Raw genomic sequence first — 27,007 nt, 5'->3', positions numbered from 1 at the left:
CGTTACCTGTTTAGCACAACGTTCAGAACATACAAAATCAGATAAAAACTTAATATTACCTATGAAGTTTTCTGCCTTTGTGCTTTGTTTTCTTTGTTTGCTCGTTACTACACTTGTAGACAGCGCTAAAGTCCCGCATCTTCACGTAATAACACTGTCTTGACTAGTGCGGTTGAATGACATTTGTCCTGGAAGCACTGTACCAATGTGGCGGCGCTATTGACGCATTCTCAGGGTCCCTATACGATATCTAGTGTATATATCTGTCACAAATTGAGGAGCGGGGAAAATAGGCGGGGTGGATCGACAACGCGGGGAATTCTTCACAAACTGAGGAGCGATCACAAACCAAAAACGGCGAGAGCGTCAAAGTAGCCAGAAGTCATTAATTTTTTAACGAGAACCGGCGGCGAGAAACAGCGGCGCGTCTTCATTGGCTATGACGCGGTTCGGCGGCAAGCAATCAGAATGAAGTAGTCCACCGCTTGAGAGGTGTTCAGAGAACACAGACCTGTAAACTTTGGTTCCGACCACAGTTGTTCCCAAGAGTTTGATTATTGCGGTTCCTGAATTTTCAATTATTGAAAATCGCGACGACATGAGGCCCCCTAATCACGCGGGGCCCCCCCGCGGTGCGTGCCCTGCGGGCCCGTCCGCTACGCCACTGCCTCTACTGGTCTCACTAACACCACTTGCAGCAGCAACATAGCCTTCCCATGTGGTCTCCCATCCAGGTACTGACCAGGCGCAGCCCTGCTTAGCTTCAGTGGGCAATCAGTGTGAGAGTTGCACTATTGCTAAATGCGCTTGAAGTCAACTACTCACACTGGCAGAGCTGTGATAAAAACAAAACACTGTTAGCTGTATTTTTAAAAGGTGTAGGAGCTCATTTTTGTTCTGCCCTGAGTGTTTTCATTTAAATTACACTCCACATTCAACAAAAAATGCAAATTTCAAAGCCTTTTAATGAACATGGTTCTTCTCAGGGTCAGATAGTGACCATTTTTAGGATCATCTGTGACATTGATTATGGCGTACATTCAACAAATTGCAATGTCACAAAGTTTACTTCCATCAAGAGTTGTATTAATTTTTTTTTTTATCTCGTATTGATAATGGGAGCACAAGACTATCTGTCTGTTCAGTCCAGCACATCTTAAGACTTCCAGGAGGGTGGAGGTCAACTGGTGGTCAGATCATGTGTGAAAAAAATGAGGTCTTCTATCAAAGTACATGTCATTGCACCTTTATTCAGTGTTACATAATCCTCCGTGCAATCACTTCTTATTACTATCAAAATTGAAAACTGCTTAATGTATTTTTGCTTGATCATTAACAAGGTCAAAATAGCAACATGTGTGACCCTGGAACACAAAACCAATCTTATGTTGCACAAGCATGTTTTTGGCAATAGTCAAAACTAAGTAATATCTAAGTGGTTAAAATCTAAGTTTAGGAACAACAAATAATAAATTGACCTCTAGTTGATCATTTGGTTTCAGAAGTGGCTTATAGGAAAGGCAAAGGCCTCGAGATTATCTTTATTTTACCAAAATTAAATATGATCATGCCTTGATTTTTAATTATTTAATTAGGACCTTAAGGTCTGACTTTGCAAGTCTTGCCACTTAACAAAAACAGTGTACAGTATAGAATGTAAAGTCATGGTGCTGTGGAAAAAGAACTAATATTGTGTCTTGACTCCTATGAGCTTGGAGGACTGCATCCATTTATCTTTGCAATGACTCAAATAACTCATCTGGAATGACAAAGTAAGTGTTCTTGCAGGACTCCCAGAGTTCATCAAGATTCTTTGGATTCATCTTAAATGCCTCATTCATCACCTTGACCCTCTTTACTTTCAGGAACGTTGATGTGGAGGCTGAAATATAAGAAGAAGAGGTTGCCATCCACTCTGCAGATCTGTCGCTTGCGCCCAAACTGAATGTAACCCCAAACCATGATTTTTCCTTCACCAAACTTGACTGATTTCTCTGAGAATCTTGAGTCCTTGCAGGTTCCAGAAGGTCTGTCACTTAGCTCAAAATGATCAACTAGAAGTCAAGTTATTATTTGTTGCTCTTTCAACTGGGATCAACGACAAGACTTTTGTCAGGTAAGGGTCAAATTGTACTTTTATTCCAAAAACCAACCATTATAATATGAAGTAATGATCATGTTCCATGAAAGGTTTTGTAAATGTCCTATTAAAAATACATCAAACTTTAAAAAATTATTAGTAACATGCATTGCAAAAAATTTCATTTTTACAACTTGAAAGGCTTTTTCTCCAGTATTTAGATTTTTTGAACCTTCAGATTTAAATGTTCAAATAGTTGTATCTGGACCAAAAATCGTCATATCCTAACAAACCATACATCAAAGGAAACTTATTTATTCAGATTTAATGTGACATATATTAGTCTCAATTTTCAAAAATTGATACTTATGACAGGTTCTGTAGTACAGGGTCACATATACTTGAAATCAAAACAAATCTTTAAGCTGTAAATTTATATAGTAAAAAACTTTAAGTCTTTAAAACACTGAGGTAAAATACAGGAAGACAGGAACTATTTCAATCTGTAACCAACTTCTCTTTTGGGGAGCCAGAGGTGTGTACTGTATGCATGTGTCTCAGTACCAGTCTGCTTCACAAGAATGTCCACTCTCCCCCTCCTCTATACAATGCCTGACTGGCTACAGATGGCACCTCTGACCCCAAACACAACATTCCCACTTATCACCTCAGCAACCAGCTCCAAGATGGATATTAGAAAGATTCCCAGAACGCTTCTCTCCAGCTGTATTTGAGCTCCTTTAGTTAAAAGTCTGAAGGTCAAAGCTCTTTTGTGAAGTGAAGCCATTGACACGTCTCATCAACAGGAGCCTCACATCCATTGCTTAAACACAGACTCTTTAATGATGTGGCAGCTCCAGCCAATCAGCAACCACTTGAGGATCACACCCCATGGCAACATCCAATGGGAGCTAGGTGTGATGTTCAAACATCCAGTCAGAGCAAGGGAAAATGACCTCATCCAGAAGTTTTTGTTATAAGAGCTACACATGTTTGAAACTCCCCAAAAGAATGAAAAAACGAAATGGTAGAGATTTTTTCCTTGTATATAAACGTACAGATTGTACATGTGAACTTACCCAGCAGACCATGACGATCTGCGGTTGTCCTGTTTCTGTCAGTCCCACCCTGCAGAGGCCATACACGGGCCTGCTGTTGTGAAATTTCCCAACCAATTCTGTCAAACCTCCAGCTGGCAGATGAGAGAGAGAGAGACAAACCGAGGAGGAAGGGAGGAATTACAGAGAAAAATTAAAGTATCTTTATGAATTAATGACCACATGAAAGTAAACGCCACTAAACACTTGCATTCTTTCACCAGATTATCATCATAATCTGCAGAGAACCGGACAGGTCTGATGTAATAAGTGGTCCTGGTTTATTCTCCTTCTCTCATGTGAGAATTTTCTGCTTCATCTGACATTAGGAGAAATGGTGTTGGCAGTTTCTGGTTTAATTGGTAATCCTCTCTGGTTTAGGAGCGTTTCACATGCGAATGCTGCATGATTGCCCTCAGACTGAGCTTTAAAAGCGACTCAAATAGAGCACAACAGTTACTGCCTACATTTGCAGTGACCTTGCTTCTGGAAGTATTTTTTTCCACTTATTGTCTTATTAAGCATTTCAAAAATGCAGTGCTGGTGCCATGGGCCCTGCTCACGCTCAGGACAATATGTAGAAGCTGATGGCGTCAGTAAATGATCCTAGTTTTGAGTTTCCATAAAAGCAGTGGATTTTTCCAATTCAAGAAATGTATGTACACTCAAAAAAAATGACTTTTGCTGTCTGTACAAACTACTTATTTGATGTGAGTTGAACCAACACGATTCTTAAGTTTTTTGGGGGACAACTTAATAGTTTTATGTTAAATACACTTAAATTAGTCAAAACAATTAAGTTAACCTAATCAATTTGTGTTAGGGCAACATGAAGGAATTGTGTGTAACCCAGTATTTTTTACAGTGTAGGAGTATGAATAGTATAGTTCTTAAAGCTACAGTATAGCTGCATCCCAAATGGCAAATGACTTCTTTTTTATCTAGTCGTGATCATATGCAAAAGAAGCAGCACAATTGTACGAAACTAAATACATTTTAGGGTTTTGGTAAAAAGCTGATCTGTGCAGTCTAATAAAACACAACATATTGAAGCATCTTTGGTGTTTTACGTTTCTATAAAACTATAATCTTGAAATCATAGTGTATGATGTTATTTGCATGGCTGCACAATAACATGGTCCATGTCACTAGTTAAAATTGCCTATTTCTCTAAATTTTACATTCTTTAAAACATTTGGAATAATGTAAGCATGTCAGCTAAATGTACACTGACCAGACACTTTATTAGGTACACATGTCCAGCTGCTTGTTAACACAAATATCTAATCAGCCAATCACTTGGCAGCAATTCAGTGCATTTAGACATATAGACATGGTCAAGACGATCTGCTGCAGTTAAAACCCAGCATCAGATTGGGGAAGAAAGATGATTTAAGAGACTTTGAACGTGGCATGGTTGTTGGTGCCAGAAGTGATAGTCTGAGTATTTCAGAAACTGTTGATCTACAGGGGTTTTCTCGCACAACCATCTCTAGGGTTTACAGTGAATGGTCTGAAAAATAGAAAATATCCAGTGAGCGGCAGTTCTGTGAGTACAAACGCCTTGTTAATGCCAGAGGTCAGAGGAGAATGGCCAGACTGGTTTGAGCTGATAAAAAGGCAACAGTAACTCAAATAATCACTTGTTACAATTGAGGTATGCAGAAGAGCATCTTTGAATGCACAACACGTCTAAACTTGAAGCAGATGGGCTACAGCAGCAGAAAACCACATTGGTTGCTAAGAACAGGAAACTGAGGCTATAATTCCCACAGGCTCACCAAAATTGGACAATAGAAGATTGGAAAATCGTTGCCTGGTCTGATGAGTCTCGATTTCTGCTGCAACATTTGTATGGTAGGGTCAGAATTTGGCATCAACAACATGAAAGCGTGGATCCATCCTGCCTTGTATCAACATTTCAGGCTGGTGGTGGTGTAATGGTGTGGGGGATATTTTCTTGGTACTCTTTGGGCCCATTAGTGCCAACTGAGCATTGTTTCAATGCCACTGCCTACCTAAGAATTTGAGTAGCTGAGTATGATTTTATGACTTATGAGTACAGTGTCCCCGTCTTCTGATGGGTCTAAGATGTACCTAATAAAGTGGCCGGTGAGTGCATAAAACTTTTCTTGTGGTTTTTGAATATTTTAAGGTAAAATAAAATTGTATGTATCATGCTTTATGGGAAATTTAGCAATTTAATCTTTTCAAGAGTTAAATGATAAACAAAATGTTCTTACCTCCTGAATCTGTGAGTTTGAGATTGTTGCTGACTCCCTCATATGTAAATAAGGCCCTGAAAAAACAGAGTGAGAAAAACACATCAGTACACTACTCTGGAAGAACACGCATGTTTTAAAAAACTGCTGATAAAGTCAAGTTACAAGATTTGCTGAAACCAGATTGTAACCCGAAGCCCTGAAACAGACCATATAGAGGTCGTGCTGATAGCAATTTAACATGAGGCAAGTGAAAAGTCAATATATCTATAGAGAACCCGACCTCTCACAGTCTGAAACAAATCATGCATTCCACATTCAAACATAATCAGCATCCCATCCACACTTACGTCATCCGAAAATACAGCAAATGGGCCTGGGCGTGAAGACCATGTGTTATCCCAGAATGCTTCGGTTTTGAATATGTATTGTGCACACCAAGCATTGACCCCAGTAAACCTACCAAGCCCTGTGGAGTAATGCGGATACCAAATGTTCTGTTTAGTTGTTTGATTTTTGAGCAAACATCCCTCAGAGTTGTCCACTGATGTTGCTATTTGGCTTTTCACACTGGTATAGTGAAGCTTTAATTCTGACAAGTGCAAGTCAAGACTTGTAACCCAAAGTTCTTTAGGGCTACTAGCTCTAATAACCAGTGTAATTACAGTGAAAGAAATCGCAAAACAGCATTTGAACCCGGGTCACAGCTGTCTGTGGTTATGTATCATTCATTGGCTGCTTTGGGACTATTACTTGAAACTGAGGCTGAGAGAAAATAATGGATTTTGTATAAGGGCCACACTAAAGCAAACAGTGAAATAGAGGTGTAGCAGTTAGTTTGAGAAATTAAGACACATCAAATGAAATGCATGTGACACTACATTTTCTTGGGATGCTTTCTCTGCTCTCAGGGGTTACTATTAGTGAAACTTCTGGGGAAGTCACTGTCTCTTTCTCTGCATATATATATATATATATATATATATATATATATATATATATATATATATATATATATATATATATATATATATATATATATATATATATATATATACACATATATTTGGTTTCTACATTAAATAATATTGATGTTTATCACAATGACCATTGTTGTGGAAGTAAATATTTCCGTATGCACATCGATTTATTTACAGCAACATGGAAATTCTTTTTTTTTTTTTTTCTGAAATCTGTGCTGTGATTTAAAGGGCACCTATGATGAAAAGACCTTTTGTGAGCTGTTTGGACAGAACTGTGTGTATGTACAGAGTGTCCACAGACATATTGGAGTGACAGAAACACAATAAGTCTTTTTTAAATTACCAGGGGGACTAATCATTCAGGGCGGCTAATAATTTTAACTGTATATAATAATAATGTATAGCAGTTGTCATTCTGTGTAAAAGGCATTTAAATTATAACAGCTATACCAGAATAACAGCTTTGAGTTTGGCAATCTAAATGGAGTAAATTACAGTTTGAAAGTAGCAATGCTTCTGAAGTTTATCAGTTCACCTTTACCGTTACAATAGGTGGTGACAGGCAACTGGTAAAAATGCAATCATCACTGAATCATTTGTTCAACAGATTTAAAAAAAAAAAAAAAGTTGATTCAGAGTGATGATCCATCTAGTGTAAAGATTTACTGAAATGAATAAAACAGTAGGAGACGATACAGTGGCTCAGTGTAAAACGACATCCACTATGTAAACATATACTGGGTAAGTTGGCAGTTCATTCCACTGTGGCAACCCTTGATAAATAAAGGGACTAAGCTAAAGGAAACATAATGAATAAACTAGTAAATATTGATAATAATGAAGCATAAATAATAATGGATAATACATAAAATTCAGTTGATAGATTTCTAATAAAATAAAATAATAAAATAGACATTTCTGTTTCTCTAACTATTGTTAATGAAGCCTTCACCACATAATTATTAAATAAATAATTGACACTAAAATAGAGAGATCAAAAAAACACTTCAAAATTATTGTTTGTGTGTCAAAAATTCTGTATCATTTGTATTTTATTACTACTCGGAAACAAATGAATATCAAGAGAAGTTTGACGCTAATCTCATCATGCATTCAATGAGCTGCAGGAACCACCACAATTGTTCTTAATTACTAAAATCCTGTGCAGAACTTCAGGTTAAATGAATTTAATCGGGCTATTACAGTAAACCCCCTCGCTATGAGCCCTGGAGTCTACACTGAATGAGGATAATCTACAGCAGTGGGTCATCATGTGCCCATTGTCTTCAAAGTCTCTGATCTCTGGCATCCTCCCAGATTGTGACCTCTGGGCTTTGGGCTCAGACACGACCAACAATAATAGCCCGTTCCCCCCACATCAGAGTCTGTGTTTGACCAGAGCAAGCTACCAATCAGTCTGCAATTAGCATGTTGTGACACCATTGTTCAGGTTCTTTCCGTCAGCAACAGAATAAAAATGCCAAGAGAGTGCGAGTAATGGAGGATCAGAGATGTTCTTGTAGCAAGCGTCAGTTAGGGTAACACAACACACGTCTATAAAGGGTTTTTCCTCTAAATCATTGATCATGTGCTGGAGTTAAAAGACATGTTCATTCATTCTAGGTGTTGTGACACCAAAGAGTTCAAAAAACTAAAATCAGGAGTGTTGCAAGAGAGAAGGTTTTTAGGCTGATAAATCCCATTTTGAAATGACTTCAGCTAGAATAATTTCTAATTAAGCAAGAAAACTTTAAACTCATGCCGACAGCTGATACTTGGGTCAAACACAAAATTGATGCTTGAGTGCATTACAATAAACAAATCTACATTTCATTTAGGATCACGTTGTGTATTTGTTCCATTTCAAAGCATGTAATTAGTCTGTGGATAATTGGACAGCAGAGTCAGTTTGTTCAAGTAAAATAAGACCATGTTTTTGCTTTAAAACTTTTTTATGAGAATACAACATTTTTACTATTTTTAAAAATGCTGGTTGCTGGCACCTATAGACTTCCATAGTAGATTAAAATAATAATAATAATAATAATAATAATAATAAAAAACATTACTAGGAAAGTTGCCAGGTTCCAGCATTTTTAAATATCTTCTTTTGTGTTTAACAGAATAAAGTAACACAGCACAGCACACTTCATTAGCATGTGACATTATAATTTAAGACTCGGGTCATAATCAAGCGATATTTTGAGGCTGTTTGAAGGCATTCAACCATCATTAAAATGCATTTTTTACTGGAAAGAGGTCAAGAGTGGATAAGCTCAAAACACTTTAGACCCCATTTAAACCCGTGTTTAGCATTGTACACCTGTGATCAGATTGAACAAAATGCACCTTAATGCCAGACGTTAATAGGGCTAAAGGGTGAAACCACATCATGCTGCATGTTTTAAACATGCAGCTCCAGTGAAATTGTATTTATCTATGCAGTCAGGACCACACACATCACTATTGATATAGTAAAGGAGAACAAACAGCCAGCACTTCACTCATTGTCTTTCAGGCATGAATTGCATCTCCATGGCGTCTATGACGCACCCTAGTGAGCTAAAGTACACATGAAGCTACAGTTGTTTTGCATGTAGTGAAAAGATGCCTTTTATTTTCTGCATTTATTCTCAGTCTTTCACTTTCCACATGAATTGGTCTCAAAAATTCCACATGCTTGCATGAAACAGCAATCATTTATGACAACGGTGTGAATTGACTAATCAGTCACTTTTGTACACAGTTTTTCAGTGCAAAGCCCACCTACCATCCACACTTATAAAGCTGTCATGGAAAGGATGTAAATGTAGATTGTGATCGTCTTTTCTTATTTTCTCATTTATCCAAGTGAAATGGCCTTTTATATAAGAGTAAATGTAGGGCAGGAGTTGATTTTGACCATAGGAAATTATTTGGATAATTGCTATTTTCCATTGATCTTACATAGAAATCTGATACATGGAAATGTTTGCATGCAAAAAAATTTTTTTAAATAGATGTATAATGTAATGAAATTAGGGTTGGGCATCTAAGCTATAATGCCGATCCGATACGCATCTCGATACAAAGAATACGATCCGATATATTAGCGATACATTTGTGACATATTGCGATGCAACACGATACGATTCACACCCATATCACGATACGATGCGATATTTCAGCACTAACTAATTAGATCAAGTTTATGAGATGATGTGAAAGAGGATGCTGTGCCATTGAATGAGTTTGATTATTTATAAACCAAGCAAAACCAAAACTTTTTTTTTACAAACTGGCTCTTCTCTCAGAGACAGAGTGTCAGTTTACAGTAGAGGGCCATTTTAGAACATATAGCACATATTATTTAAGTATTTTCAAGATAAACAGAATGTATAAGTGCAATATATATTAAAAAAATATGTATATATTTGCACTCTTTCAACATAAATAAATTTAGCATTGCACAACAAGAATTGTGATTTAACTTTTCAACTATGAAAACAAGTTTTACAAAGATATATTTTGCCACTGATTATTCAAAACTTAAGGTTGTGAACTAGCAGTGTTATGCTGCTTTGAAACATCACTGTCACTGTAAACAACAGGCTAATAAAAATATAACAAACCAGCAATCTTCTTGCTGTGAGGTGGTCAAACTACCCACTGTGCCACCGAATTATTTTTATCATTATTATTATTAATATTATTATTATTATAATTAAATAAAAATTAACAGGAGGAGGTGTTTAATACCTTCGTTCTCCGTGACACTAGGCTGAATATCTTTGCAGATGAACAATGCAATAGCATTCGTTATTGGCGTAGAGCGAGCAGAACTGTTGCGCATGGAAAAAAAAAAAAACTTGCAATGCTTTTCTCACCACTTTTGGAGCTGGTTGAAGCAGTGCGAAAGCCGGGGATGCAGAAACACTGGAAGATGCTTCCACAACAACACCGTGGCGCCGCTTCAAGTGAGATATCAAATTAGTCATACTGCCCGCGTATTTACAGATGCGCGGCACATTTTGCAAATTGCATCTGTCCTGTCATGTCGTCCATCCTTAAATCCATAATGTTGCTGGCCATACTTTAGATTTAAAACTCAGTGGGGAATAAAATGTTTGTTTTGCTTTTCGCGCTTTCTGAGGGCGCACCACTAGCTTCATCCGCACACCTGATACACTGAGTTGTAGTGTGTGCACATCCGCAAATCCGTTGCTAAGGCTTACTTTATGTAGGTCGATTAAATTATGCGCCAAAAACAGGTTGACAACACTTGTTAATAAATAAAAAATACATTCTATATTAAAAATATAAGCTGTATCTCGGAAAAATCGATGCATCTCGCAAAAACCGATGCATCTCGATTTGCTTCCAAAATTTCATTCATCCTCTGCTGCTCCACCGATGCACTCGCATCGTGAACGCGCATAACCGCGTATCGATACATATCGGTTAATCTTCCCATCCCTAAATGAAATATGTGTAAAAGTACGTATTTAAGTTTTGTTTTTACTTCATTTCATTTTCCATTAGCTTAGCCCCTTTATTCATCAGGGGTCGCCACAGCGGAATAAACCGAAAACTTATCCAGCATTTGTTTTACACAGCAGATGCCCTTCCAGCTGCAACCCAGTAATGGAAAACACCCATACACTGTCACATAAATTCAGACACTACGGCCAATTTAGTTTTATTCAATTCACCTGTACCGCATGTCTTTGGACTGTGGGGGAAACCTGAGCACCCGAATAAAACCCACGCGAACACAGGGAGAACATGTAAACTCCATATAAATTGGACATATATAAGATAATTTAATACAAATATGAATTTGTATACATACATACAGTTAGGTCCATAAATATTCAGACATCAACACAATTCTAACATTTTTGGCTCTATACATCAACACAACGGATTTGAAATGAGCGAACAAGGGGTGCTTTAACTGCTGTCAGGTCACACTGGACTTTTCTCTCCATTGACTTCCATTCATACACACGCGAATGCATCAGATCGGAAACATAAACTCATGAGTCAAGTTTTGCAGTTCGCTGCAGTGCAAAGTTCAACCTTGATGAACTCTGATCTGCAAAATCGCATCACATGGCTACATAAGACCAATCAAAGATCAAAACATGACCTCTCTGTACAGAAATTTTAAATATTGGCCCATCGCTCACTTTTTAAAATGTCTAATAATCTTGTTTAATCCCGCCCCTTTTCACAGCGCCCTACAACAGAATTTTGCGTGCTCAAACTAGTGTGACCACAGCCATAAATTGAAGGTATTTACATTCAAATCAGGTGTAGAAATCACAACAGTTTGTAAATGTTCCTCCCACTTGTTAAGGGACCAAAAGTAATGGGACAATTGGCTTCTCAGCTGTTCCATGTCCAGGTGTGTGTTATTCCTTCATTATCCCAATTACAATGAGCAGTTTGTCCCAATTGATGTCCCAATATTTATGGACCTGACTGTACATATGTAATTTTCATAGATCACTAGATTTCTCAATGAGCTGTGATCTCATGTGATTTTTTATGGCAACTAATAGCAGGTCATGATTTAAATTTTAATTAAATGCATAAATTGATCAAATCTGTACTCTTAATTTATTGCAAGACAACTTAAAGTCTTTGCCAATATTTCCAAATGTGGTTGTAAAAGCATGCCTTTTCTTGACTCATCTCACACCTGGCAATTGATGCAATTTTGTCAAACGTGAATGTTACACAACCCAGTGTGGTTTATATCATACAAATTCCCCTGTCACAATTGCACATGCCCAAAAAAAAACCTGCAGGACAAGACTGAGTTAGTCTAGATTTTATTTAGAAGAGCTTGTCAGTAAAACTCCAAAAAAACAAAGCAGAGAAGTCCAGAGAACAACATGCAAGAATCTACTGCAAGCATAATGTGTAAATCATAGTGTGTGATCTGATCGTATATTAAAACCCCACTCAACTCATGTTCAAAAAACAATTCTCCTTGTCCTTTGCTGTTCTTGAAATCAAATCTAACGCTGCAACGGACATTTTCTGTGTGTAGTTAATGGAGAGAGGTGTTGTCTGGAAGTCGTCTGGACCGTCTTCACCTCACACTTACACACTTCCTGATGAGAAAAACACAAGCAGCCTGTTCTGCAGCACAGCCAGCAATGAGCTCAAGAACAGAGAATGAGGAATGGAGGAGAAAGAGAGAAATACAGGCCATAAACAAATGAGGGTGGACGAGGTTTGGACAGGCAGCACAAAGAAGAAAGACGGAGACAGGAAACATGGGAAGGAAATTTTAAGACCGAGTGATTCACGTGGGTGTTTGTGTTAAAATGAAGAAGAAAATACATCACAAGGACACATCTATAAGTGCAATTATAACAATTATTTATTGTATAACTTTGTATCACAAAATGTTGAGGTCAATTCTTTTTCAGGTTTCCTTAAATAAATCAAAAGTGGCAGTACAGATATTTTTTAAAGAGCCCATATTATACATGAAATAGGGTCATATCTTGGTTGTAAGGGTCTCCAACAACAGTTTAATATGCATGCAAGGTCAAAAAACACTTTCATGGTCTTATAATCTGCATTTATTTTTACCTAATTATCTGAGCGACTCATGTATGAATCGTCCAGTGATTCATTTGTTCCCAAACCCCTCCTTAGCGCGAAGCTAATCTGCGCTGATTGGACCGATGACAGCCTGTTGCGATTGGTTGACTGCCTTCAGTGAGAGAGTGAAATGCCCAGCAGCTAATCAGCAATATAAAAGTAATCACAGTTCATACACGCTCGATAGTGTAGGCGTGGATTTTAGCTGCCAGTGGGTCAATGTAAATACAGTCGATGGACTTAAAAATACAGACGATTAACTATTTTATTGAGCAAAAACTCCAAAAACTGTCTAGGTGATCTTCTAGCTTGTCTCACTCTGCTCTTTTCACAGACACACACACACACACACACACGCATACTTAACCCTGCTCCGGACGACAACGCGCGCGCACACACACACAAACACACACACCTCCGGACGACAGTGCGCGCACAGGCACACACACACACACAAACACTTAACCCTGCTCCGAACGACAACGCGCGCACACACACACACACACACCTCCGGACGACAGCGCGCGCACACGCATAACTTGGTTTCGTTAGTACGTCATGGTGAAACACCTAATGACTCGTTATCAAGGCGACTCGTTTGAAGCACTATGAGTCGACTCTTTTATAGATGAATCAACAGTTTTAAACACTGTACACTTACAGATTTAAGCCTTAGCTGGATACTTCACTTCACTTAGAGCTGTGTTACAAACTACATGGAAGGGCATTTTCAAAAACCCATAATATGGGCTCTTTAACATTTCTAAAAACGTTTACATATGTTGTTTTTTTTTGTTCTTTTTTTCCCAAATCAAGTGACAATGAAGTCTAATTGCCCGTTTCCACTGAGAAATACGGTAAGGTACGGTTCGGTACATTTTTAATGTACAACTGGTACAACCGTACCACTTAGCACAACAAAAGGGTACCAAAAGGCAGAGACTAGATGAAGAAGAAGAAGAAGATGTGCAGCTTACCTCTTTTGGTTTACAGAGATGAGTAACTAGCACGTAAACAAACCAGGAGAATGAAAACAAAGAAAGCGCCATTTTTAAATACACAGCCGAGACATTACATTGTGATAATATATACATATAATAATGAGTGACGGTCGACCTGAGCTTAAACAAAAGGGGTGGTCCACTACGATATTATATTTTAAACTTCAGTTGATGTGTAATGTAGCTGTGTGAACATAAACAGCATCTCTGAATGTAAAATATTCAAAGTATAATGCAAAGGGAGACCTTGATTTGTACAGAGTTAGCTTAGCAACGCCTACAATTAACGAATTTTGGGGACTACAAAAAATACTTCCGCCCCCTGTGAGATCACAAAAGTTCGTTATTGCGCATCCCACACTGCGCAGGTAAAGGCCGTGGCCAGAGGCGCTGTAACGTTACTGCAGAGAGAGAAATGCCATCCTGCTGTTTCCACAGAGCTGTTCTGTTTCTGTTGTTGGGCTTCCAAATGACACGACCCAAACACAGAAGTGCTTACAGTTCAATATTAATTATGTTCCAGAGAACTATAAAATACATAGCAAGCATGATTTGACAAAACACAGCTTCCAGAATCTCTCCCAGTTCAGTGCTGGATTCAGTTAAAATCTCCTCAAAGATGGAGCAAGGAGACGCTGTGAACTCTGAGTCATGACCTGTAAGTGTTTTTATTTGTTAAAATTGATCATGACATGTACAGTGTCTAACTTTAACGGTGTGTTGTAGCAAAGATGTAAACAACGGGAAATTATGGTAACCGCTAACGACTTAGCTAACGTTACAAATCCATATTTATCAAACGGCTGTAAACGCACACACACACATACACATACACGCACTCTTGGCCAGCACCTGCGTCTCTCTGTGTGAGACGGCAGAATTTCTCTCTATAGGCAGCTATGCTATGCGTTTTACAACTCGGACAATAAAGTCGCAAAAGATATGTGAACGATTCATGTTACTTACACAGGCATATTCCGCATATGCATGAAAGACGTCCTGTAACGCATTGATTTAAAAAAAATACAGCAATGATTTCCCAACTGGAGTGTAACATCAAAAACAAATCAATCCAGGCTCACAAAGGTCTCATCTCACATCTTGTGCTTTATTCTGTCACCACAGAAAATAACTTAATCCGAGCATGAGAGAAAAAGAACAATAAAAATCTCTCCCGCGCACATGCGCTTCTCGTGTTACAAATACTTCATCGTATACACGCATAAACACACTAAAAGGCACAGAAACAGTTAAAGGAGCCGCATCCCATTTTCACTCGTTACAGACACGTGTTGACTGACTGACTGACTGTTTACACAAAACGCGCGTGCTTGTCAGGGCGTGACGTGAAGCCGATCGGCGTATCACAGCATATTATGATGATGACCAATCAGAGTCACTTGAGGGTGGGCCTTTTAGAGGAACTAGGAAATATGACAGTCGTTTTCATGTTAGCTGAGTAGCTGTGTATAATCAAAGTGAGATTTATGAAAAAATAACACGATTTCCTTCAAGTTAAACATGAGCACACATTGCTTTGCATCTTATTAACACAACCAAGCCTTAAAAATAACATTCTGGACCACCCCTTTAAACAAACCTTGTCATCATCATGATGAAGATCCACAAAGCTAAGAAGAAGAGCAAAAGCTATCCTGTGCCCCAATGTTGTTCACGAGGCCGTCTAAAGCGCGAGCTGATGATAATAATATGTGCGTGATTATTAAAGTTCTTCTGAGAGCTGATGCTTTCAGAAATGGACAAAAAGTGATGCTCAAAAAAACAAAGGAGAAGCCAAAAAACAATGAGAAAATGATTCTTTCAGCAACCTAAAACATGAACAAACTGCCATGTTTAACTATAACTATAATAGCCTACTATGAACTGGGAATGACGAAATTACTCTCTGACAGAGGTTACATGTGCTGCTGAAGATTAAAGATACAGATGAGAGGTTTGCACTGGGCTATATGTTGCGTGTTGTTTTTGAACCCAAATAAGGACTAAATGCATGCTGCGTGTAGTTTTTCTGTAATTGGTAACATTTTAGAGACTGTAAGGGGCTGAATGTGTTTATATGTTGCATGTATTTATTTATTTTATATAATTGCAGATGTTACAGTAGGCTACTTCGCATCATTGATCTGCACTTATAATCAAATCTTGTTCACAGAAAGGTTAATAACGAACATTTATACACGAATATTTATGTGTATAGAAAAGCATCTGTTTTGTGAGAAGTGCTTCTCATATGATTTGTGAACGACCTCTACAGCTTTACTTTGACATTTCCTCGAGCGAGAATGACGTCAACTGAAGCTTTTTGTCTCACCACGCCCACCATTAGTACCTTTTTGCAGTGGAAATGCAAGCCTGATAAATGTGACCCGTACCAACCCGTATGGTACTCTACCAGTCAGTGAGAATGGGCAATAACAGAACTAAAGTGAAAAAAAAATGCAATTTTAAGATACATTATAAAGAAAATATAATGTTCAGATTTGTATATTAAATGTAATACATCACAACAATGTATTGATGTAATGTTTTAATGTATGTTCAATCAAATGAACATAGTAAACTAAACTTTGTTTGGCCCAATATGTTTTAATCTCATGTTCTCAAGATCTCCAGATTTCCATGTTAGTTTTCAAGAATTGAACGTTTTCATGTAGTGAACTTCTGACCCACATAAAGCTTGATGGCAGTTAGAGATAATATTACTTTTTATTGATCACTCATTCTAATGACTGCGTGCGCAGACATGAACACTGGTATTCATAAAGTACCTGTGAAGGCAGGAATGATTTGTGTGAGTGATCTGTGACAAGTTCTCTTCAACATGGACAACCACATTAAAATAAATCATTCAAGACTTTCACAGAAGACAAAAACCTTAATTTCACTTCAAATTGGCCTAAAAATTACATCTTTCTTAAATGCAGAAGCTTACCGTGCTAAGCAAAATGTTGTCTCTAACATCCTAACTACATCTTTTCTCTGAAACTGATAAATTTACAACAAACTCTCAGGCCAAATCGACTTGGATGTCCACCTTGCCTAAGATGGCCACATTCCATCTGTAGTGCGTAAAGCTGGAAAACAGCTGCGCAGAGAAGCGTTCAGCAAAATCAGTGGCTCAAGAGAGAAGAGGGGCCGCAGGAGTTTTTACCTACCTGGTTGTGAAACCAAACTGGCACGGAGGAAACAGTTTTCTCTTAAAAGCAGTATGAAAAGTGTCAAGTGTCGTCTGTGGCACATTTTACTGTTCCAGAAAAGCCCTTAGACCCCTTAGTTTGAACATACTAAATGACTAATAGGTCTTTGCCAGTTCAGCTTTACTGTCTACAAATTTGGCTTGTTGGCTGCACTGTTTGGCTCACTATTATTCCTGGGTCTGTTATAAAACGGTCATAAATTCAAAGCAGACACATAAAACCAGGTCTAAACGTCACTACACTGAAATCACTGGCAGCTGGTCTTATTTGCACACACATATACTGTATAGATAGTTGGATGGATGGATGGATGAATGGATGGATAGATAGATAGATAGATAGATAGATAGATAGATAGATAGATAGATAGACAGACAGACAGACAGACAGACAGACAGACAGACAGACAGACAGACACACAGACAGACAGACAGACAGACAGACAGATAGATAGATAGATAGATAGATAGATAGATAGATAGATAGATAGATAGATAGATAGATAGATAGATAGATAGATAGATAGATAGATAGATAGATAGATAGATAGATAGATATTTAATAACTTTTGTTTTATTGAATGTAGTTTCAAATAGTATTAATTCCTGTGGTTTAAAACTGAATTTTTAGCAAGATCAGTCTTGACATTATCACTCAGTGTCACATAATCCAAATAGTCTAGTATCATTATAGATGTAATGTATTTTTTGGTGAAGATATTTTATGTATGATGTTTCTGTTCAAAAGCAAATAAATCAAATCATGATCTGCTCAGGAGGAAACATTTATTAGTATTGTCATTGTTGTTGTTGTCAGTTTGGGAAACTGATTCAGTCCTTTGTTTTTAGATCAAATAATCCTAAAAATAAAATGTATCACAGTTTCACCAATAGTATGAAGCAAGACAAAAGAAAATAAAAATAAATTATATATATATATATATATATATATATATATATATATATATATATATATATATATATATATATATATATATAGTCAGAATTATTAGCCCCCCTAAATTATTAGACTGCTTGTTTATTTTTTCCCCAATTTCTGTTTAACAAAGATAAGATTTTTTAAACACATTTCTAAACATAATAGTTTTAATAACTCATTTCTAATAACTGATTTATTTTATCTTTACCATGATGACAGTAAATAATATTTTACTAGATATTTTTCAAGACACTTTTATACAGCTTAAAGTGATATTTAAAGGCTTAACTAGGTTAATTAAGTTAACTAGGCAGGTTATGAGAATTAGGCAAGTTATTAGCCCCTTTCACACATACATGTATGTGTGAACAGGTCCTTTTTGAAAATACCGGTAAATTCGTTCTGGCTATTTTTCGGAAAGAGAAGTTGTAACATTACCGGCAATTTGCCGGAATGCTGCGCTGTGTGAATGCAGAAGGAAGATTGCTGTAATAAGCGCGTACACGTCTAGAACGTGCTGACGTGAGACGTCTGCTTTAGCCAATCACAACAGTCAGATGCATTTACGTCCGCGCGGTTTGTGAGACTAAAAGCCTTTGAATATTTTTCCAGGCACATTTAGCTGCTAGAAGTTAGTCAGATCACGTTTATATGTTCTTCTTAATGCCAACTGTGTAAATAATCATCGATAAGATGCTTATGATAAGCCGTTGTTTGTTTACCTTCAAGCTTTGCGTGTGCCTGTGAAAAAGCCTGTGAGCGCCTGCACACGCACATATTATGAACATCTCGACATGCGAAAGTGATCCTGCGAAAGTTGTTCACAATATTGATCATCCACAGAGTTTGTAATTTAGTCAAATGTTTACAAAAACAAGCGCAGCCGTTTAAAGCTCATTTGTGGTGAATGATGTCAGAATTTACCGGTATTTTGGAATGGATGTGTGAATGCTCTTTTCCGGAAAATTTCCGTAACGTCCACGCCTGTGTGAACAGCGCTTTTTTGAATATACCGGTAAGTCATTCCGGATATTTTCCATATATTTACCGGTATCACTGTGTGAAAGGGGCTATTGTATAACAGTGGTTTGTTCTGTAGATTATCGATAAAAAATATAGCTTAAAGGGGCTAATAATTTTGTCCCTAAAATTGTTCATAAAAAAATCAAAACTGCTTTTATTCTAGCCAAAATAAAACAAATAAGACTTTCTTCAGAAGAAAAAAATATTATCAGACATACTGTGAAAATGTCCTTGCTCTGTTAAATATCATTTGGAAAATATTTTAAAAAGAAGAAAAAAAATCGAAGGGGGCTAATAATTTTGACTTCAACTATATATATATATATATATATATATATATATATATATATATATATATATATATATATATTGTAAGAATAATAAAAAAGAACTGTAAAAAGCATTATTAGTGAACTTGTGCCAGTAATAACTGATCATAATAAAACAGCAAATCCTCATATTAGAATTTCTAAGTTCTGACACAGAAAACTGCAGTAAAGATGAAGAAATTACAATTAAATTCACACTTTATTTTGATTGTCCTTTTGTTGAATTTAAGAAACAGGGCATCTAGATGCCAACTATTTCTCATTAGATTTTGAGCAGACTGTTAGGTTGGGGTTAGGGTTAAGGCTGATTTATACTTCTGCGTCAAGCACATGCCAATGCTACGGTGCAGCCTACGCATAGATGCATAGCCCTCGCCGTGGCCGTTAGCGTCACTGACGCGCACCTCTAAAAAATTTAAGTACATGTTGCAATGACGCCTAGCGCAAGCTCTGTGATTGGTCGGCTTAGAAGCGCTGACGAGTGTAAGCGGAGGTGAGAAACGTGCGAGCCCAATGCGTTTCCGTGAGAAGCTCCAGATGGAGACTGTTGTTTTGTATTTACATTATGATTAATGTTGTTGCAAGTCCGCAAATTCGAGCACGTCCAGTCTCAAAATGGGCGAGTTTGAGCCACTTGTACATTAAGATAGTGTTTAGAAACAAAACAAAACACCAGTGAAGAAACTCAACAGAGGAACATTAAACCCCCACTGCCACCTAGCGTTTCTAAAGTGTTATTGCAGAGCAACAGAAACAGCAAGCAGAAGTATAAATGCATGGCTATGTGGGTTATGCCGATCACTTGACGCAGAAGTATAAACCAGGCTTAAGTTGACACGCACTTGCAAAGTTTCTTATAGTCAGTTAAATGTCTGTTTAGCAGCAGTATCATCAGATATTAAGCAGACATTCTACTAATACTCAAATGAATCATCAAAATAGTGTTACCTAAACTAATTTAAATCTACATTCAATAAGAAAACAGTTATTTCAAATTGTACGTTTCTGTGTATTATGAGCAGAAAAGTCCAAGCCCTTACTCAGTTCTTGCCTAATAAGACAAAAACAGCCTCGTTCATAACAGCAATATAGAGTAAAAGGGTTTGCCCAAGCTTGCAGTCTGCTGGCCCGAGGCATTCAATGTGAAACAACAATATGTAAATTCGCTTGTGAGCTGAACCTCAGATTACAGTTTAATATATCCAAAGTTGAAGAAAATGGATATTTTGCACCGTATATGTCTTGAAAAGTCAATACCAAATGGAACAAACCTGCAAAAGAATAGCCCTACTTCTAAGAAAATGGCTCAAGACCAATTATGGCTATTGAAGCATCAAACAGAGGCCTGGCAGAGCTATACCAGTCTGGACGGTGGGCTCTCTAACAACCTTTGCAGAAAGTACTAAACAAGTTAAGCACATTGCCATCTGGCACAGTAACTTTGTCGTACTGAATACAGTAAGTGTGCCAAGTGCTATTCATTCGCGTGTATGCTGGCCTGAACATACACAGGCAAACAGCTCAATGAGTTCAACAGCTAAAAGAAATGCAGATTTCAACTCTGGAAATGACTGTAACAAAGATGTATTATTATTATAATAAAGGCTATTAAATTAACTTCACTGTTTATATGAATAAGTTTCAGCATCATAAGACATCTACAATGAGAGTGTAACTAATGTTGGCTCGCCTTGTGAGGAGGATCGGTCCCTTGAGTGCCAATTTTGTGCTAATGGCAGCTATTTGAAGAGTAGAAGAGAAATGAACGCACCAGGATTTCCTGAGAGACAGAGAGAGAGAGGGAGCGGACAGAGTGGAAGAGTTGACAATAAACAGTGAAGGAGGGAGACTGAAAATGAAAAGGAGTATGGGGGACTGAATTTAGGAGGATTGGGGGATGGGAAAAGAAAACAGACTGAAGAGGTTGGCATGCAAATGTTATATATGGGCACACAATGAATTGGTGTCGAATAGTGTGTGAAAGAGAGAAAAAATCTTGAATTAATGTGGAATGGGAAGTTATAGGGCACAAAGAGATGTCAGTTTGATGTTATAATTGAAGGTGAATGGGTAAATGTCGTCATTAAATTAAATTAAATTAAATTAAATTAAATTAAATTAAAAAAAATTTTTTAATTTTATTTTTTTATGTTTATTTCTATGGCAATTTTACAATGTAGATTATGTCAAAGCAGCTTAATATGCAGTAAATAGTTCTAGTAAATTGAAACTGTCAGTACGGTTTTCAGGTGAAGTTCAGTTTAGTTGAATTTAAATTTCACTGCTAAAAGTCCAAACACTTAACAGCAAATCCATCTATGTGCAGCAAATCCATCTATGTGAATTCCCAAACCAATCAAGCCAGTGGTGACATCAAAACAAAAGTATGGCTTACCTGAAGAAACCATAAAAGAAACATAATTTTTAAATACTAAATATAATAATTTGTTTGCATATTAAACATATTTGATTTACTACAAGTGTGCAGGTTTTTGAGTACTAAAATATTATTTAACTATTTAAGAAACTGCAATCCATAATGAAATTATTTATCAAAAAATAAACGTATTAAATTTTGAGGAAAATATTTAGACATTAGAAAACACTAAAAGAACATGATAAGCTCAACACTTTTTTGTTTTGTTTTGTTTTTTTTACTAAAAGTCAACCTAAATGAATAAATATTAAAATCATCCAAGCTAGCATACTAACTTGTTCTACTGGTAAAAAATACAAATCAGGAGGCACATTTAATTTAGTTTAGTTGTTGATGTAAGTATGCTTGCTGTTGGGCTTTGCAAAACTGTCTACATAGTAAACTTGGCAAGTAATTCAAGAACCTGTGAAGTGCAACAATCTAATAGAGGAATTGTTGCGGTCAAGCTTTTAGCCAAGGAAATTGTAATTCTTTTGCAATTAAATATAATGACAAAATTGTGACTAACAAAAAAATGGTTGTGTAGAATAATCACACTTCTTAGTCAATAGGTGTGTTCAGTGCTTCTATGATAAAACCTGAACAAACACAAAAACAGGAACAATATGTCTGGTGTTTCAGCACTGATTAAAGCTTCATTTACTCAAGTAACTACTATGTAACATGAACCCACCTATGTAACCCCACTCTACAAATGGCAACTGTAGTCTTTCATTTGTAACCTTATAGGTTTTTTTGACACATAAACAGCTATCTGCTGAAAAAAGCCAGGTTGCTTAAGACAGACAGCATCAATTGCCTGCTATTCTTCTCTTAAAAAGCTTCTATTATTTCTATACAAACACAACCTTCATCAGTGAAGGAAGTCCAATTGAGATGACAGATCTTTTCAGCAAGGCATCACGGCCAAAAAGGTTACTACAGCTCTTATCAGAATCACAGGAACTGACTCCCCGTTCTCCATCAACAATGCTGCTATTACCCTTTAAGGACATTTACTGCTGACCTCCAAACTCTACAACTTTACAAGCAGTTGTTATTTACTGTGGAACAGCTGAGAGCACAATCCAATTTTCATAATTTGATGGCTATAATTATTTTTTGTAATGACTGCTGAATCTGAGCTTGGGGAGCATACTATAATTATATAATTACATAAAATGTTTCATTATTTAAATTACACCAGAACGATTTATGTCCTCCCATTCCGAACCCTCTGACTTTGGGCTTTGGGCCACCAGCTTTTCCAAAACATGGACATCCCTACATTCACATTTTTGCAGAAACTTTAATATAAATAAACACATTGCATTGAAAGTATAAAGTTTAAAAGGTCATGAGATTCAAACTCATGGCCATGTACTCCACTTGAGAGCACTGGCTCTGGTGGTATTAAAGCCACTTTTCTCCTGCATGGTATGATACAGTTTTGCACAGCTCGGCTCTCTTCAGTTCATTTTTGCTCAGTTCAGTTTGCAATTTCACTGCTATTTAGTACTGCTTAAAGTGGGTAGGATTATCACATAGTTGTGCTGCTTTTACTGCCATGACATTATTGGTTTCATTCCAGGTCATACAATCCAATAACACTGGTAGTAATGATTCTCTCAATTCTACCAATCATGGCTTAGGAGTGTTTGGTAATGGTATGGTTCACTTGGACCTAAAAAAGAGATGGTTCTAAAAGAAGTACCAGATTCTACCCAGCAGGCACAGGACATCAACATGACGTCAGATTGACGTAGTTCCCCAACGCCACAAGACGTTCCAATTTGATGAAAAATTAGGCCGACGTCAATGTCCAACATAGGACAGATGATGCATTTTGGTTACTTTGCAACGCAACCTAAAAACTATGTCTAATAATGTTTCAACTTGACGCTGTGTGGACGTTACGATTTTCAGGCGTTGGATTTTGGTTGCCATACCTGACAAATAAATCTCAGTATTTGACGTCAATATGATGTTGATTTAAGATGTTGGTTACTTTCTGACACAGCCTAAAATCAACCAAATATCAATGTTATTTCATTGTCGTTATTGGGCGCCAAAATAACACTATCCTTGGCTGTACATTGCCCTTGTTAGGTTAAATCTAACCAAATATTAATGTCTTATGATATTGTGTGTCTGCTGGGTAGGTACGAAATGCAGTGTTAAAGTCTACAAAAGTGAGACGTACCCATACCATACAGTTAATAAAAGCCGATAGTTAAGGTAGCAACAACACTAGATTTGGTAGTGCTGCATATGTACAAGTAATAATGCGTTTTTGACTTTTAGAAATGCATATTTGACAGTAGCTTGAGTTCAGAATAGCAGGAAAGTGAGCAGGAAAGTGAACCATCTATAAAAATAGTCTCATGTTATGCATTTACAGATGCCTTATAGATCTGTAGAACCTCACTATCATAGTGAAAGGTAGCATATATTACGGTTTGTGACATTTATGTAAATAAAAAAATAGACACATTTAGTACTCATACATATGCATAACACTGTCTTTTAAACTAATCTGTGGCCAATCTAAATAAAGCATCAGCAAGCTTTTCTCAACATAGAAGTAATGACTTTATTAAATTCTTTAAATGCAAGATTGATGATATCAATAAGCACCTTGCTGTCTCTTACAGCGTTGTCCGAATTAGAGCACTGTAGATTGTTAATGGATAAATTTAGACTTTCTCAGCAGCAGGAAAGGAAAAACTATCTAAACTAATGAAATCCTCCAAATCAACAATGTCTATCAGTTCAGAAAAATGTGTGACACCAGTGCAACATCCTTAAAAAAATGTATCGTGCTGACAGGAAAAAAGATTGCAAAATGTGTTCCTTTCCTTGCCAATTGGAGTCCTGCTATGGTGCTGTAAGTGCCATTTTCTATACTGCTTCAATAAAGAAATCAGTATTACTTTCAGCAGAATTAATTCTCATGTAGCGAATGTAATTCATGTCATTTAAAAAAAAAAATTCTATTATACATTGTTACTCTGTAGAGTTTCTTTATTTAAAGGGGATTTGAATGGTAGTCCAGTTACTCCTCCAGTATTTAAAGACCGAAAACTTGTAAACATGTTCAGCAAGATGGAGTTTTCAATGTTATGAAAATGTAAAGCCAAAGTAAACTCAGAATTTATCAACACTGTGTAGCTTTCTTCAACACTTTCCTGATAAGTCACTAACCGGACAGGGTGAGTTTAGCTACTGGCTTCTACAACACAACAATCCTCTGGGAAACTCTGGCATTTCCTGTGGCGTCTGTCCCACACAGCTATTGGAACACAGACCCTTGCTCATGTACACACTGTCTGCTATCCCCTACACGGTCAGAATGCACAAACACTCCTCTTCATCTTGCTTTTTAATTTATGGATAAACAACTTTATATGGTTCACTGTACAAGATAAGCTATGGTTGCATCATGCTGGCTAGGACAATTTGATGGCATTACACACCAGGGGCCTCAACGCTGCGTACGCACAAAAACTTTGCGTACGCCAGATTTCATGCTGACGTTTTATTTACTAACGATGAAATGAAAGTGAGAATGTGCGTTGGTCCACGCCAACTTTATGTCCGGCGTACGTGCATTTCTTATGTGTGTTTGTTTTATGTCCATTGGCGACTCCTAGAGGCAATTGTGTTAAATTGCACACTACAAAGTATCTTTGAGCCGTGCAATGGCAGCTGTATGGGACGGGATCATCCATATGTCTAGCAGGTATATAAGGTTTCCATACCATGCAGTTGAAAAGCCAAACATTGAAGTGCAATTTGCAACAATTGCCAGTTTTCCCAATGTAATCGGAGTGATCGACTGCACGCTCATGGCTATAAAGGTAATATCTGAAGGAGAATTTGCATACGTGAGTCAGAAACATTTCTATTCGATGCAAATGAAAAATTCAGATGTATGAATGTTTTAGCATGAATTCAACGCAAGTCTTCGTACATGAGGACCCAGATGTGCAGACAAAACAGTTAAATCTGAGGAAACACTTCAAAAATGGTGGTGTGAATGAGTTTGGTCTGACTTTATTACACCATTCTGACTTTATTACACCACTTTTTGTTTATTTTTTAGGCTTTTTTTCTTTTATTCTTGGATCAATTTGCAATCAAGGTGTCAATGTCAGCAAAAACTGAGAGCAGTTTTGATATTTTCACTTTTGATATTTCACTCAGGATCATTCTTAGTATTGTGAACAGCAATAAAGAAGGACAGAACTGCCCTCAGAAACATTAGGACACTGATTTTGGAATGGTTACAGTGGGATAAACACATAGCAGCATTACATCACTGTTCAGTTCCCAGGTCTGTGGAAACATGCAAAAGCAACAGTTTCAGTTTGCCTGGCCAATAATCAACAGAGAACAGAATCAGGCTCCAGAATGTGAACCACATAATGTAAATGTATGTGCAAATTTACAACTATTTGGGCCAAGTATAATCCATTTATTCGAAGGCTATGTCAGTGTCAGGATTCTGAACATCCTCTTGAGCTGTAGGATTTTAAATATTAAAGATGTGGCACTGCGATCCTCGTCTGGTGAACCTTTAGCTTAGTGACCTACTTTAGCCTATTGACGCATGAAGAGGTAAGTAATCATTAGCAAATAGGCAATAACCTATCTGATTACTAACATTCCACAAATGCAAACCCTACCATTAGATGTCAATAATGCAGTTATTTAGCAAAAATACAGCATAGATGTTTAGATGTATTTTACAGAATATCATTTTGGTCACACTTTATTTTTTTTTGGACTGTTTGTTAAATTTAAGTTAAATTACAACTAATTCTCATTCGATTAAAAGTAGACTTTTAGGTTGGGGTTGGGGTTGGGGTTGGGGTTGGGGTTAGGTTTAGGGTTAGTGTAAGTTGACATGTACTTGCACTAGGCCAGTATAAGATTGTGACAGTATGATAATCTTGGATACAAATATCACAGTTTCACGGTATCACAGTATTGCATTGATTACTGCTTTGAAATATATTCTTTTTTAAAAGTCTGTGTAAAAAAACAACAATTTATTTCCTCTTTGAAAGCAATATATTTAATTTTTTTAAGAT

General features: G+C 37.0%; 1 protein-coding gene across 4 annotated transcripts in view; it reads right to left on the bottom strand.

Moving 5' to 3' along the window:
- si:dkey-40c11.2 overlaps window positions 1-27,007 on the bottom strand; it is an 83,286-nt gene that overhangs the window by 38,507 nt on the left and 17,772 nt on the right. For all 4 annotated transcript variants that reach the window (XR_012406294.1, XR_012406295.1, XM_005165436.6 and 1 more), the window contains exons 2-3: window positions 5,421-5,476; window positions 3,160-3,272 (exon numbers count right to left, since the gene is read on the bottom strand). Coding sequence is in view for 2 of the 4 variants with exons in the window: in XM_005165436.6 (XP_005165493.1) it covers window positions 3,160-3,272; window positions 5,421-5,476 (169 nt within the window). In the remaining 2 variants the exon portion in view is untranslated. The remainder of the gene's footprint in view (window positions 1-3,159; window positions 3,273-5,420; window positions 5,477-27,007) is intronic.

The sequence above is a fragment of the Danio rerio genome, chromosome 5, assembly GCF_049306965.1.
Source record: "Danio rerio strain Tuebingen ecotype United States chromosome 5, GRCz12tu, whole genome shotgun sequence".
In the NCBI taxonomy this organism is placed as follows: Eukaryota; Metazoa; Chordata; class Actinopteri; order Cypriniformes; family Danionidae; genus Danio; species Danio rerio.
This window is presented reverse-complemented; position numbering and strand designations above follow the sequence as displayed.